Genomic DNA, 16,474 nt, shown 5'->3' with positions numbered 1-16,474 from the left:
TGAGGGCCTTCTTCAGGATTTCTTGTAGTGGAGGTCTTGTGGCTACGAAGTCCCTTAGCTTTTGTTTGTCTGGAAAAGATTTAATTTCTCTGTCATATCTGAAGGATATTTTTTCCTGGATAGATTATTCTTGGCTGAAGATTTTTATCTTTTAATGTTTTGAATATGTCATTCCAATCTCTGCTAGCTTGTAAGGTTTCTGTAGAGAAATCTCCTGAAAATCTGATAGGGGTTCCTTTGTAGGTTATTTTCTTCTGCCTTCTTGCTCTGAGTATTCTTTCTTCATCATTCATTTTTGGCATTTTTACCACTATATGCCTTGCAGTGGGTCTTTTTACATTGACAAATCTAGGAGATCTGAAATCTTCCTCCACACATATTTCTCTCTGAATCCCTAGATTTGGAAAGTTGTCCTTTATTATTTCGTTGAGCACACTTTCTGCTCCATTTTCCTTTTCTATGCCCTCAGGAATACCGATAATTCTTAAGTTGCATTTTCGCATTGAGTCAGCTATTTCTTGGAGATTTTCTTCAGTTTTTTAAATTCGTAGTTCTCTTTCTTCCTCTATCTGGAGCCATTCAGTCTGTCTGTCTTCGATTATGCTAATTTTCTCCTCTATGGTGTCTACAAGGGCATTCAGGGAATCTGTATTCTCTGTTATCTGATCCGTTGTATTTTTCATCTCTAGTATTTCTGATTGATTCTTCTTCATAGTTTCAATCTCTTTTGTGAAGTAACTCCTTGACTTGTGTCTATATTTCCCTTTACCTCATTGAGCTTTTTGATGATAACTATTCTGAATTCGTTGTCATTTAGTTTACCTATTTCCAAGTCCTCAGGACATACTTTTGTGTTTTTATTGTTTTCCTTCTGGTCTGGAGCTTTTATAAATTGCTGGATGGTAGAGGAGCGGTTTTTGTGCATAATGCTATTATTCGGTTGCAGTTACAGCCTGTTGCCACTAGATAGGGGTCGAGAGCACGTGTTCTGAGCCCTCTGACTTCAGCCGCAATGGCGGCGCACAGCGCAGGTTGGGGGACGAGGGGCACTTTCTCTTGCACGCCGACCTGCATTCCGATCAGCGCTCGCTCTCTGGTTTCCCAGGGCCCTGGCTTGATAGGGTCCTCCCACGCAAAAGCTTTCCCTCGTTAGAGGGTTTCCACTGCATGGGCCTGTGGGAGTCCTGGACAATCCCGCGGATGTGCAGCCCCTCCCCTACTCCTTCCCTCATGGAACCTCCGGCAGCAGGGATCCCAGGCTCTAGGGGAGGGAGCAAAGTTCTCTCTTACCCCGTTCCAGCTCCTCCGAGGTCAGCTCCAGCCTCTCCGCCATCCGTCGTTTGGCTGCTGTGGGTCTCTGATGATTTCCGTGCTATTAGGATTTTTTTGTTGGAATGCGGTTGTTCCTTTTGGTTGTACTTTGGAGGGGAGAGAGTCCCAGGTGAGCTCACTCCACCATGTCGCTGATGTCACTCCCCGGAAGTGTTTCTTTATAAAGAGCCTCTTAAAAGGAATTTGGGGGCCTGGCCTGGTGGCACAGTGGTTAATTTTGCACATTCTGCTTCGGCAGCCCGGGGTTTGCCAGTTCAGATCCCAGGTGCGGACATGGCACTGCTTGGCAAGCCATGATGTGGTAGGAGTCCACATATAATGTAGAGGAAGATGGGCACGGATGTTAGCTCAGGGCTAGTCTTCCTCAGCAAAAAGAGGAGGATTGGCGGCAGATGATAGCTCAGGGCTAATCCTCCTCAATAAAAAATGAAAGGAATTTGGTCATGCTTTGCCTGGATATTTGAAGGAAATTTACTTCACAGATTGCCTTTAACTTAATCTATTTTAAGTTTGGAATGCATTTTTGTATTTATTTGTTATTCATATCTACACAAATATTTTTGATCCTTAAAATACAAATTTATCGAGGTACACTGATTTGCTAACTGAAGTATTAAAGATTTGGTTTGCAATCCTGAAAAGTTACTAATATACAATTTTTTTGTTTTATAGATATTTCTTGTCCTCTGCTAGAAAGTGACTTGGCATACAGTGATGATGATGTTTCATCAGTATATGAAAATGGACTTTCTCAAAAATCCTTTAATAAGCCTAAAGAAAATTTTAATTTTCTTCATTTGAATAGGTACATTTCCCTTGGAAATAAATATATCTTTTGGTGTGTAAATTCCCTAAAACTAAATGAGGTGGTGGTTGAAAAGACAAAAGATGCCAACTAATCTGCTGTTTTTTTAACTTATCAGAAATTTTGTTGTTGTTACAGTTGTCGCTATAGTAGAAATTACACGGTATAAAGTATTCCTATACACTGTATAAAGTATTCCTAAAAATCTGTGGAGGTTGATTGTTTCCGAAAACCGTCTCAGCTGTGCTGTTATGATTGGCTGGCTGTGTAGTCAAAACTTTTGACTTATGAAAGTTCATAATTGGTAATTTGGGAGGAAAATGTAAACCTCTGTTTTTTCTAAAACATACTCTATTTCTCATTTCTTTCAGAAATGCTTGTTATCAGCCTATGTCTTTTCGACCAAGAATATTGATAGTGGGAGAACCAGGATTTGGGCAGGGTTCTCATTTGGCACCAGCTGTCATCCATGCTTTGGAAAAATTTGCAGTATATACATTAGACATTCCTGTTCTTTTTGGAGTCAGTGCTACATCTCCTGAAGAGACGTGTGCCCAGGTAATTTATTGTTGTCCAGACAAATAAGCTGTAAGACAAAGCAGTCTTCTTGAGACAGAATCTAGAATTGCTGCGTTCTTTTTGTTCTGTGTTTTTTTGTCTTTCTAACTTCAGGTTTATAAAATGGAACTATGCGTTATTGCTTAGACATTAAAGAGTATGGGTTTTAATTCCATTTACACCACTTAACATCTGTGTGACTTTAGGAAAGTTATTAGATCTCTCTGCCTTGTTTTCCACATTTGCAAGATGGAGATAATAATAGTGCTTATCTTGTGTGGCTGTTGTGAGAATTAAATGAGTGAAGTACTTAAAACAGTGACTGCTCTGTTTTAAGTACTCAGATATTCTGCTGCTTCTGTGTTTGCTATTTTTATATTTATATTTAACCTTGGTTACCACAACAGAAAAGTCTTGTAGATTTCTTGAGCTGTTTTCTAATTGCTTGAAGCAATTATGTTTTCCTAAATATGAGACTTGCACAAAACATTCAGAAATAAAATTGTGGGAATCCAATGTTACTACAATAATTTAAAAAAAATTTTTTTAATAAATAAATAAAAATAAGATTGTGGGATTGAGGGAAGCATTTTGAAAACTTGAGGACTTTATATGATAATTTTGGAAAGTAAAACATTGCTCGAGACTAATAAAGCTAGCATTACTTATGTGCTGACTCTTTAACTGAATGTAATTTTTTTTCTCTACTAGATGATTCGTGAAGCTAAGAGAACTGCACCAAGTATAGTGTATGTTCCTCATATTCACTTGTGGTGGGAAATAGTTGGACCAACACTCAAAGCCACATTTACCACGTTATTACAGAATATTCCTTCATTTGCTCCGGTTTTACTACTTGCAACTTCTGACAAACCCCATTGTGCTCTGCCAGAAGAGGTAGTTTATGGGGAAGAAAATCATTATACTTTAAAAAGAGAGTTATTCATACCAAAGTAATAAGAACTTATTGTAAAAGTTCCAAGTGCTACAAAAGTGAATAAAATGATAAGGAAGAGTTTTCTTATCAAAGATACCATTGTTAACTTTTGGTATATGTGCTTATTGGGCAGGATGGTGTGTATATAAGTGTATGCATATAATAAGGCTACATTATCAGTTTTTTTCTCTTACAAAAATAGGATTGTATGATGCATATTCTTCTGCAGTTTGCTTTATATATTTTATGTATTTTCTAATTCGTAAGTCACATTCTTTTTAAGAGTAGCATGGCTTTTTCCATTGTCTTGATGTACTGTAATTTATTTATTCAAATCCTTGTTCATAGGTATTTTGTTTTCCAGGTTTTTTCTATTGAACTGCTACAGTGAGCATCCTTGGCTTATAATTTCTATGAGCATTACTATGTGAATTTTTCTAGCATCTCTTCCTAAAAGTGGAATAACTGCAGCTTAGTCAAAGAGTGTGCGCATTTAAAATTTTTGACAGTATCATTACTGTCCTACTTAGATGACTACCAATGACGACAAAAGTTCATGCTTCTTCTGTGTAGAATACTCTTCTCCTAGATATTCGCCTGGCATAATCCTTTTTTTCTCAGGTCTCTGCCCAGATCACCTCAGAGAGGCCTTCCCTGATCGGTTTCTCAATTATAGCAATAGCTCCTCTGCCCATCACTCTCTTTTCCCTTACTCTGCATTGTTTTTATTACTACCTGCCATTAAATATTAATTTGTTTGACTCTGTCTCTCCTAGCAGAATGTAAAGTACATGAAGTCAGGGACTTTCTTTTCTACCTCTCTGTCCCCACAGCACATAGGAAGCAGATACTAGGCTTCTGTGGCTTTTTTTAAATGAGTGAATTTAATACTTTTTTCCATAGCTTTGACAAAATTGTTTTACAGTTTTTAGAATAGTAGTAGGAAGATAAATTCAAATGTTTTCTTAAAGAACTATCTATTGAGTGTTTATTCTGTGCTGTGCATGGTTCTAGGCACTGGGAATATAGCAGTGAACAATGTAGACAAGAATTCATATCCTCTTAGGGCTTACATTTTAGTTGAGGGGGAAACAAACAAAAATAAATAAAATATATAATACTAACCTATGCTATGGAGAAAAATTTAACTAAACAGTGCCAGAAGAGTGCGGTAGGGCCACAGTGTTAAATAGGCTAGGTAAGGCCTCACTAAGAAAATGGTATTTGAGCAAAGACCTGAAAAAGGTAAGGCAGGGTCCTATTTGAGTATCTGAAGGACAAAGGTTCCTGACTGAGGAAAAATAAGTGCAAAGGCCCTGAAGCAAAATTGTGTTGGGTCTGTTGGAAAAATAGCAAGAAGGCTAGGATGGCTAGAATGAGTGAAGGGCAGAGGAGAAGGAAATGAGGTCTCAGAGTTATCAAAAGACCAGGTTATGTCCCTGATCACTCTGTTTTAGTAGTTGATTGTGAATTATTCCTGTAAGTTGAATACGCTGAGAAATGAACAATAAGTATATGTTACAGACTCTTAGGGTGGGAAGGGGTCTTAAAGGTTTCTAGTTTAATTAATCATCTAGTTCAGGACTCTCCTTTATGTGGATATCCCACCTTTGTGGAAACACTTTCTTCACTATTCACTTTGTTAGCTCTGACTCCTAAAAAATCAGCTTATTTTGAGAGGCTTCCAATGCTTAATCTCTGTTTATTTCCAGGTACTATATGAAACCTGCCTAATCTGTCATTCTTTGTATATTTGAATATTCTTTTATGTTCATTTCTCTCTGCCCACTCTGACCCAAGCTTCTTTACACTAAACATTTCTTCTATGATATGCTATATTCCTTAAGGTTGTTAATACAATAGAAGTTTATTTCTTACCCACTTAACAATACTAGGCAGGTGAGTAGATTGGCAGGTCTTCTCTCCCCCATGCAGTCATTCAGACACTCGAACTGAGAGAGCGTTCTCATTTTTATCACATGGCTTTTCAGGTTGATTTCATTCCATTCAGCCTGAAAGGAGTGGCCCATTCATGGCCTCATCTGAAAGTGATGCATATTATTTCCTTAACATTCTTTTGGCTAAAATTCAGTCACATAGCTGTACCTAAGTATAAGGGAGATAGGAAATATGATAGCAGTGTGCCCAAAAAGAAGATTACATGGAGTATGGTAATAGCAGGCTCTGCCACACATCACACATATTTTTAGTTTCTTCAAAATTCTAGTCACTCTCCTGAACGTCTTTCTCTTTATATTCCTTTTGAAAGGCTGTACCCAGAATGAATTAAGTACTCTAGCAGTGTTCTGATTAACAGAGTAAAGAAAAAATGCTGTTTAATAGCCACGTTATACCATTGACTTATTGTACTCACTGTCGGTGAAAACTTTGTTAGTCATTTTGAAATTAAAAACAAAGATAATAAGTTTATACTCTTGATAACAAGAGACTAGCTGAACTTTCTTTATATGGTTGTGGGGAGATTGGAAAACTGTAATCAGTTTAATATGGGATAACTTTATCAAGAATGTGGGAATTCTGTACTTAAAGATCGTTTTTAAAGGATAGCTTCTCTGTTTCCTTAGGGTAATATTTCCTAAGCATACAATTGTAAAATGGGTAAAGTACCCCAGTACCACACTGTATAGTAAGATGGAATGGGCACAGGACCAGAAATTGCTCATTTTAAAAAATGAATAATCTAGTTTATATGGATGCAAATAAGCAAGTCTACTTTGAGCCTTGGTGATTAGTAATTCAATGATACTGTCTGTATAGCATTGGGCTATAATATATGAGAAATACGGTGTACCATTATTAGCTACATTAAAGTTTGTCTATCTCATAACTGCAGTCAGGCTACCTATATGCATGAGCCTCTAAGTCAAAAATGAGTGGACCCTAACAACTCAGAGCAGTATGGGAAAATGGGGAAGAATGTCGTCAATGGATTAGAAACTTTCATGAATCCATGGAAGATAAAGCAGTGGGGATTAGATTGATGAGGTTAACCACAGTTCAAAGCATGAACGTGAAAGGACTGCTTTGAAAGATGGGAGTGGTTTCTAACTCTGTGTCAGTGCTAGGAACGAATCGAAAGAGCCCTTGGACAACTTTGGGATAATTGGCTTTCTTCACTTCTGGCCATGCCAGCCAACAGTCAGCAGAGTTGTTTGTCCTCATCTAGAGCAGTGATGGTGGGTTCAAGGACTAGTGTAGCAGAGCAATGACTTATCTATGGCTGCTGATATCAGGAGGAATGGGGAACCCTTGTGCCCCAAGGACAAATTACAAGCACATGCTGTTTCCGATATAGTCTAGCTTCTTCCATAATCACTGGAAGTAGAAGCTAGAATAAACAGAAAAAGCATCTAAGTATGCAATTGAGGAAGGACAACTCTGGGGATAATCATATCCATGCGTCACCAACAGGCTGTTGTGGAAAAGAACCAGTTGGAGTTATAAATGAAATAATTCCCTCCAAATAAATCCCACAGTGCTGAAAAGGAGCAGACACAGATGAAGAGTGAATTAGCAAGATGGAAGATCATGAGGCCAGGAACTCTTACAGTGTGTGATACAAAAGAACAAAGAATTGAAAAGTGAGGAAAAAGTTAAAGGAAGCAGAGGAGCTAGATTTAGGTCTAACATCTATTTAATGAGATTTATGGGAGGAAAAAAGAAATGTGGAAGAGAAAATAGTCACATAATAGAAGATTTCATAGAGTTAAAGAATAGCATACGTCTTCAGATTTCAAAGGCCTCTTGTGTTCTAACTGATGGATATAAAAAGGCCCACATCAGGGCTGGCCCAGTGGCACAGCAGTTAAGTTCGCACGTTCTGCTTCGGCAGCCCAGGGTTCGCAGGTTTGGATCCCGGGTGCGGGCATGGCACAGCTTGGCGCACCATGCTGTGTTAGGTATCCCAGATATAAAGTAGAGGAAGATGGGCATGGATGTTAGCTCAGGGCCAGTCTTCTTCAGCAAAAAGAGGAGGATTGGCAGCAGTTAGCTCAGGGCTGATATCCTCAAAAAAAGAGAAAGCCCACATCTGGATAAAATTTCAGAAGCCCAAAAGTACAGAAAAAAATCTAAAAATCTGCCAGGAGAAAAATATTACTAGAAAAGACTGAAAACCAATTTACTTTTCCCTTTTCATTGATAACACTTGCTTCTAAGGAGACAACTGAGCAACATTTTCAAGTTTTGAAGGAAAATAGTTTTGAACTTGTAATTTTCTGCCCAAGAAAGTTAGCATTTGAGTGCGAGAGAAGATATTTTTGAACATGCAATGCCTAAGAAGCTATTACCCGTAAACCTCTGACTGAAAGAATTATTAAAGGATTATTTCTCCTCTTGGATTTTTATTTTGCAGAAGTGGCATATAACCAGCATTGATCAAAGAAAACAGTAAAACATCACAAATTGTGATAGAAAAAATTTTTTTAAAGAATATGAAACTAAATCTAAGTTGGTCTTGGTCTGAACTTGAAATGACAGGAAAGACAGTGAAGGAGGAGAAGAAAGTAAAAGCACGTTCAGATTTTTGTCTGATATGTAGATATTGGTTAACCTTACAGTTTGGTAGAAAAAGCAGCTTCGATATGTCTGTTAAAACTTAAAAGAATAGAAATACAACATATAACTTCCAGACCACAGAAAGGGGGGAAAGGTACGCATTCCAATAAAAATCCCAAGATACGTGGATTCTAAAATTGAATGTAGAAGAAAAAAAGTGCTTAAATTTCCAAGAAAATTTTGAAAAAGCAACGAGGAGGTTCTTGGCCCACCAAATATTAAAGCATATCACAAAGTTAGTGAATAAAACTCTGGAATTTGGGCCACAATGGACAAATTAATGGAATACAGTCCATTAGTAGACTCTTGTATACATGGTAATAAATGAATTAGCAAAAGTAGAGATTTATTTCATAAGTGATGTTGAGACAGGAGGAAAATATTCATATCATAATGTATTAGAGAAAAACATTTTCATGATTTTGGAGCATGGAAGGCCCTGCAAAGCAGAAAATTCAAAAGCTATGAATGTAAACTTTTCGCTATCAAAGATACCTAAATAAAGCACACAAGCATCCTACAAGGAATAAACATTGCTATCCTCTAATAATAATATTGGAAAAGGTCTAGAGGTTTGTTTAGAAACATCTTTTTGGCATCTGTTTTGCTTTTATTCTTTTTTTGGGCAGTAAAATCGACATAAAATTTACCATCTTAACCATTTTTCTAAGTGTACAGTTCAGTGGCATCAAGTACATTGCATTAAGTATATTCACAGTGTGCAGCCATCACTGCTATCCATTTCCAGAACTTTTTCATCATCCCAAACAGAAACTCTGTACCCATTAAACAATTACTCCCCGTTCCTTCCTCCCCTCAGCCCCTGGTAACCTTTGTTATAATAGCTTTCTGTCTCCAAATTTACCTATTCCAGGTATTTCATATAAGTGGAATCATGTAGTATTGTCCTTTTGTGATTGGCCTATTTCACTTAGCATAATGCTTTCAAAGTTCATCTATGTTGTAGCTTTTGTTAGAATTTCATTCCTTTTTAAGGCCAAATGATAGTCCATTATAAGTATGTACCACATTTTGTTAATCCGTTCATCTGGTGATGAACCTCTGGATTGTCTCTCCCTCTTGCCTGTTGTGAATAATCCTGCTATGATCGTTGGTATACAAGTGTCTGTCTGAGACTTTGCTTTCAATTCTTTTGGCTATATATCCTGGGTTACACAGTAATTCAGTGTCTAACTTTTTGAGGAACCACCATAGTGTTTTCTACAGTGGCTGCACCATTTTACAGTCCCACCAGCAAAGGGCTGTAATTTCTCCACATGCTCACCAACATTTGTTATTTTCTGGCTTTTATTCTTATTGAACAACTGCTTATTTTCATATCTCACTTTTGGCTGTGTAAGTGAATTAGCTGATCTCAACAAAACCTTTTAAGTAAAATATAACCAAATTAGTTACCATATGAATTATAGTTTGGAGTCTTAGTTTTAAAGAAGATCCCATGTGTTTTGGTTATTAATCTATTACATACATGGTTTTTATGTAAATGCAACATATGTAAAAGATTTGTTTAAAACATAATTTCTTTAATACACAATTTAGATTGTCATTAAAAATGTGTATAATCTACGGTTGTGTTGAATAATTGACACATACATAGCATGTGTGTGTATACATACATAATGCATTTACTTTCTTTTTTAAGGTGCAAGAATTATTTATTCGTGATTATGGAGAAATTTTTAACGTCCAGTTACCTGGTAAAGAAGAACGGACAAAATTTTTTGAAGATTTAATTCTAAAGCAAGCTGCTAAGCCTCCTCTATCAAAAAAGAAAGCAGGTTAGTTCTTCTATCAAAGTTAATATCTAATAATTTCAAGGAAGTGGGAATAAAATATCAGTTAATGGCACTGCCATCTTCTAAGAACGTAAGCTCAAAACCTTGGTCATGGGGGCCAGCCCCATGGCCGAGTGGTTAAGTTCACACACTCCACTTCGGCAGCCCAGGGTTTTGCCCATTTGGATCCTGGGCACAGACATGGCACCGTTCATCAAGCCATGGTGAGGCAGCATCCCATATGCCACAACTAGAAGGACCTACAACTAAAAATATACAACTATGTACTGGGGGGCTTTAGGGAGAAAAAGGAAAAATAAAATCTTTAAAAAAAACCAGAAAAACCTTGGTCATGAGGTTGATCCTCTCCTTAAAAATCTCTATGCTGCCCATTAAATAGACTAAAGTTCTTAAAGCACACACAGCCTTTCATAGTATGGCCCCAATGCATGTGGAATTTGAGCCAGAATTCATAGTATAGCCCCCATCTGTCTTTCCAAACCATTTTTGGCACTTCTGTTCTCCCTCCTTTCCCCCACCTCTTTCCTTACAAAGCACTCTTATCTTTAAACCATACACAATATATTCCTGCCCTTTCATAATTTCGTTAATACTTACTTTCTCTCAGTATTGTTTCTATACCCATCGCCCATGTCTGCCTAAGGAACTACTCATCCTTTATAACTCATTTTTTGTTCCCTAGTATAGCGAGGCAAAATTAATTTTCTACCTTTATGACCCACTGTACTTTTTTCATACTACATGACATTGCGGTGATGTTATGATTATATGTCTTACTCAATAGATTGTAATCTTATTGGGGCAGCACTGTCATAGCCCCTTTTTAATCCTGAGTAGTCGGTGCATATCTGTTTAATCAAAATTAAACTTTTGTTATATTTGAAAACATATCACAATTCTTTATTAGTTCAAAGTCTTTTTCACTGTTAGAATATTCTTGGAAATAATGCATTTTCAAAGTTTTAATAGTCTCTTAAATGATCCTAAAATGGAACAGAGGATGATTTAGGAATTAGTATTCCAAATGACAAGTTATCAGTTATTGCTGGGGGGGATGTAGGGGTAGAGATTATGGTAGCACTTTAGTATTCCAAATCTTCTGAGTTCTGGCAGATGTAAGGAGGATAACTCCTGAAAGCCTGGTTGCTGTGTGCACTGAATCATTTAATATGATGGGAGTGTAGTAACTAAAATCTTCTATTATGTGAAGTTTTGCAGGCCTTGGAGGTGCTTCCAGTAGCACCACCACCTGAGCCAAGACCACTGACTGCAGAAGAAGTGAAACGACTAGAAGAACAAGAAGAAGATACATTTAGAGAACTGAGGATTTTCTTAAGAAATGTTACACATAGGCTTGCTATTGATAAGCGATTCAGAGTATTTACTAAGCCTGTTGACCCTGATGAGGTATTAATTTAGTCTTTGTATCAAATGTGTTCTAAACTATAATGCTTCAAAATCAGAATATTTGAATTGTTTGTGATTTCTTCTCTATTTTATTAACTTGTTTTTTCTGTACAGAAACATGTTAAGTAGTGTCCTAGACAAATGGAGACTTCAAGAGCTATGTAACGCATTTTCCTTTCCTACAGAGACTAGGCAACGAACTTTGGCCCAACCCAGACGTTCTAGAAGCAATTTGAGAATGTCTTAATGCTACATGACATTATTCTGACCTACATGGTTAGAGTGAGCTGGAGAGTGAGGTCTTAAGTTGACACTGAAGGATGGGTGGCATTTGGATGAAGAAAGTGGTATAGGATGTTACTGGAGATATAGGTGCCCAAGAGTAGCAGTAAATGCAAAACAAAACCAGCCTTAAATAGAGTCAAAGATTTCGTATTAATATATTGTCATTATCTCTTACATATTCATTCTCTCTCCCCTATATTCCCTGAAAGAGAAACTTAAGTCAAATGTTTTTTATGTTCAGAGTTAATTTAATGATTTGGTCATTTGCTTGAATTTTAGGTTCCTGATTATGTCACTGTAATAAAGCAACCAATGGACCTTTCGTCTGTAATCAGTAAAATTGATCTCCACAAGTATCTGACTGTGAAAGACTATTTGAGTGATATTGATCTAATCTGTAGTAATGCTTTAGAATACAATCCAGATCGAGATCCTGGAGGTGAGCATTAGTGGATTTTTTTTCAGGGGCTGGAATGGGGGCTGCTGACCCCCTTATTGAGGGTTAATTTTATGTCAGGTGCTATATTATAAACATTTTATATTCACAGTGCCATTTAATTCTCACAACAACCTTACCCCTCATTTTATAGTTGAGGAAAATTAAGTTTAGAGAAGTTTAAAAAGTTATTCAAGGGCCGGTCCGGTGGCACAGTGGTTAAGTGCGCACGTTCTGCTTCAGCAGCCCAGGGTTCCCTGGTTGGGATCCCAGGTGCAGACATGGCACCACTTGACACGCCATGCTGTGGTAGGTGTCCCACATATAAAGTAGAGGAAGATGGGCACGTATGTTAGCTCAGGGTCAGTCTTCCTCAGCAAAAAGGAGGATTCGCAGCAGTTAGCTCAGAGCTCATCTTCCTCAAAAAAAAAAAAAAACTTATTCAGAGTCACACTCCCAGGAAGTGGTAGAGGCAGAATTTGAATACAGGTTTTTTTCATTCCAAAACCTCTGTGTTTATCAACAATTACATGATATATCCTCTAATGGGACACAAAAATTGCATAACAACTTAGCTTGTTTTCTTTGTTAGCAGTGCTCTTTCTCAAAAAGTGGAAAAGTAAACACTTCTCTGTAATAAAATAGGTTTGAAAGGATTTTCTTGGTTAAGACCATTATAATTTTTATTAAAAAAGTAATGCAGTGTAATACTTGGTAATAATAATATTTTAAAAACTAAGTCCCCCATTTACTTTCTCCAAAGATGAACACTGTTAAGTTTGGGGATATTTTTCCAGCCCTTTTCTATGCACATACTCATTCCACCCTTACCTACTCAGTCTATTAATAAAATTTATAAAGTAAGAGATTTTTTAAATGATATGATATATTCAGATATCTACATATTTGATATAAACTTGTCCATTTCCAAAAAACATTCTTTCTCAAGTGCTTCTTTTCCCTAGCTTTCTAGAAATTGTTTTATGGAGGCAGTGTCCTTAACTCTTTCAGTGGATAATATGTTTTTTAATAGTTGTGTTTCCTGCATTAACTCTCTCCTCCAGTACATTGGCTTTTGGTTTTTATAGTCATGTGTCGCTTAACGATGAAGATACATTCTAAGAAATGGATTGTGAGGCAATTTCATTGTTGTGTGAACATCATAGAGTGCACTTACACAAACCCCGTTGGTATAGCCTACTACACACCTAGGCTATATGGTACTAATCTTATGGGACCACTGTTGTATGTGTGATTTGTCATTGACTGAAATGTTATGTGGTGCATGAATGTAAATTGGTAGTACTTATCAATTAGATTGATTAGCATAGGAACCTACTGAGAGTTTCTTCAACAGTTGAGAAATCCACTATTCTTCCCTTCCCAGTCCTCTGTCCCTCCTTCCCTGGCTTTTCTGGATAATTTAGAGTTCTGGAGTTAAACAATGGAAAACAGGCCACCAAGCTGGGAACACCTCTTAATTGTAGAAAGAAGGAAGCATTTACCCTGGAGGCAGAGGGCTTTTTCTGTTTCATTGCAATCATGCTGCTGCTGCTTCTCTTTCTGTTCATTGTGACAATCTAAAATTACTTTAGGGCCGGCCCGGTGGCACAGCGGTTAAGTTCACACGTTCCACTTCTCGGCGGCCTGGGGTTCGCTGGTTTGGATTCTGGGTGCGGACATGGCACCGCTTGGCACGCCATGCTGTGGTAGGCATCCCACGTATAAAGTAGAGGAAGATGGGCATGATGTTAGCTCAGGGCCAGGCTTCTTCAGCAAAAAAGAGGAGGACCGGCAGTAGTTAGCTCAGAGCTAATCTTCCTCAAAATAAAATAAAATAAAATTACTTTAGACCAGTGGTGTTCAAACTTTAGCAGGCATCAGAATCTCCTAAAGGACTTGTTAAAATACAGATTGCTGGGCCCCATCTCCACAGTTTGTGATTCTGTAAATGTAGAGCCTGAGAGTTTGCATTTCTGAGAAGTTCTTAGGTAATGCCAGTGCTGCCACACTTCGGAAACCAATGCTTGGATGTGCCCTGCCTGTCTTCAGTCCCAGATGCCATGTTAGAAGCCCCCTGCAACATCCCATCTGATATGGTAGCTATTGCTGTCAGCTATAACCTGGGTGTGAATATTGCAACCTACTGCCCTGTGAAGGGGGCTGATCCAGGCATTCAAGCTATCTGCCTCTGCATATCCCAGTTTACAGTACTTGTATTCTGAGTTTAGTATTTTTTCCAGTGTTTCCTGTGTAGGGTTGCTCTTTCATTGTTGTTCAGTTTTTCTGTCAATGTTGTACCGTCCTCAGTATCTCTTCCAAAATTTTTTTCACATCCCTTGTTCACATTAGTGAACTGATAGCCTTCCTTACTGTTTTTGTTGTTATATTGTTGTGTTGTTGTCTGGTCTTGCTGTTGTTTGATTCTTATATTTTTTTGGTATTTCAAAGTGATCTAGATAGGACAGAGCAATCAAACTGTTTGAGTTTACTCTGCTGTATTCAGTCAGATGTCCAGACGTCAGATTAAATACCACCAAAAACAGAATAACACAGTTCCAGTAACTTACTATTCGTGGTAAAAGTAAAAAAGAATTGTAATGACTGCACTCTTAGCCCAATATGCTGAGTGTATTTTTGGTAAATTATTAAAAGGAGAAACTTTAAATTGTATTCTTTAATCATTTCTCAGATCGTCTTATCAGGCATAGAGCCTGTGCTTTAAGAGATACCGCCTATGCAATAATTAAAGAAGAGCTTGATGAAGACTTTGAGCAGCTGTGTGAAGAAATTCAGGAATCTAGAAAGAAGAGAGGTAGGAAGATGATTTTTCCTGAGAAAAAGATGCTTCTGCCTTTTAATCAGTCATGTAATTGTGAAATCAGGAAATTTGATTTGATATCTCACGTCTGTTTATAAGGTTGTAGCTCCTCCAGATATGCCCCATCTTACTACCATGTGATGCCAAAGCAAAATGCCACTGCTGTTGGTGATAAAAGGTCAGATCCAGAGCAGAATGAAAAACTGAAGACACCCAGTACTCCTGTGGCCTGCAGCACACCTGGTAAGTGTGCTTGGGTAATTTTTATGTAGGGGATTGTAACTTTATTCTCTTCTAATGCTGTTTACTTTTTCCCTCAGTTTCCTTTGTTTATATTGGTGTAGTAAGTTACATTGATTTTGTTAATATTAAGACAACTTTGCATTCTTGAAATAAATCCAGATTCCTAATGATGTACCACTTGCAATCCCGGTTCACCTTCATCTAATTGTGGCTGACTTGATTTGAAACTGATTTTCATTTCCTATGAATCCTGGTGTATTTTCTGTTTCTCATTATTCTTAGGGTATATCGCCACAGGGTACCAACCCAAACGCTGTGGGTTTTCCTGAGGACTCCTTTCCTTGGCAGGCTCTGAATTCCAATTTTTGCTCTTTAAGCCCCATGAATGTCAGACTCTCCTCAGCTTCTTAGCCTCTCAACTATTCATTTTTCCCCACATATTTGGGTGTCATAATTCCTCAATGCCTTGTTAGATCTCCAGTGCTTTTAAACAATTTTTAAAATTCTGCGTGTGTATGTATTTTACTGGAGTTGGAACCTTGCCTTATTGTATTGCAGGTTTATCCATCCAGGGGTAATTGATTTGAAATAAAGTCCTTCTTTTGTAAAACTGGGAGAAGGAAGCTGGGTAAGGGAGGATTAGAAAGGCAAACCAGCAAGAGACTTCCACTGCCAGAATGCTTTCGGTCAAATCAACTTTAAGCAAGTATATATATGGAAATTGAGGACATGAAAAATGACTCCCTTAAAACAATCCATTCCTAGCTATATACCCAGCAGGACTGCATACATTGTGTTCGTGAAAAGACATATATAAGAATGTTCGTAGAATCAATATTCATAATAGCCCAACACTGGGAGCAACCCAAATGCCCATCAACAGTAGAATGGAAAAATAGGGATTATTACACAACAGTGAGGATGATTAAACTTCAAGTACTGCAATAGTATAGATGAATCTCCCAAACATCATGTTGCTGTGTGGTTATACTGTGTCTAGTCTAGAAAAAACATTTAATCTCTGTATATCTTAGTTTCTTCCTCTCTAAAATGATGTTATCAGTAGTAAGCTTGATCAGGTTAAAATGAAATTTCAATGAGTTAGTACACATAAAGGGCTTAGAAGAGTTCCTCTCATATGACAAGCACTCAACAAGTATGGGCCATTTCTAATCTTGCCCTTCCTCCAGTTTATTCCTCATACTACTGCCAAAGTGATCTTTGTAAATATAGACATCAAACGGATAACATAATT

At 37.5% G+C, this 16,474-nt stretch overlaps 1 protein-coding gene and 1 long non-coding RNA gene across 4 annotated transcripts in view; one reads left to right on the top strand and one right to left on the bottom strand.

The window, feature by feature from the left end:
- Window positions 1-16,474, bottom strand: part of LOC139085274 (uncharacterized) — a 51,187-nt gene that overhangs the window by 15,024 nt on the left and 19,689 nt on the right. Inside the window, exon 2 of the long non-coding RNA XR_011543512.1 lies at window positions 5,511-5,674. This is a non-coding gene — a long non-coding RNA (uncharacterized lncRNA). The remainder of the gene's footprint in view (window positions 1-5,510; window positions 5,675-16,474) is intronic.
- ATAD2 (ATPase family AAA domain containing 2) overlaps window positions 1-16,474 on the top strand; it is a 66,833-nt gene that overhangs the window by 44,707 nt on the left and 5,652 nt on the right. For all 3 annotated transcript variants that reach the window (XM_070631983.1, XM_070631984.1, XM_070631985.1), the window contains exons 17-24: window positions 2,005-2,137; window positions 2,509-2,695; window positions 3,407-3,592; window positions 9,874-10,009; window positions 11,238-11,434; window positions 11,999-12,158; window positions 14,848-14,970; window positions 15,076-15,219. In XM_070631983.1, the coding sequence (XP_070488084.1) occupies window positions 2,005-2,137; window positions 2,509-2,695; window positions 3,407-3,592; window positions 9,874-10,009; window positions 11,238-11,434; window positions 11,999-12,158; window positions 14,848-14,970; window positions 15,076-15,219 (1,266 nt within the window). The remainder of the gene's footprint in view (window positions 1-2,004; window positions 2,138-2,508; window positions 2,696-3,406; window positions 3,593-9,873; window positions 10,010-11,237; window positions 11,435-11,998; window positions 12,159-14,847; window positions 14,971-15,075; window positions 15,220-16,474) is intronic.

Source organism: Equus przewalskii, chromosome 8, assembly GCF_037783145.1.
Source record: "Equus przewalskii isolate Varuska chromosome 8, EquPr2, whole genome shotgun sequence".
In the NCBI taxonomy this organism is placed as follows: Eukaryota; Metazoa; Chordata; class Mammalia; order Perissodactyla; family Equidae; genus Equus; species Equus przewalskii.
This window is presented reverse-complemented; position numbering and strand designations above follow the sequence as displayed.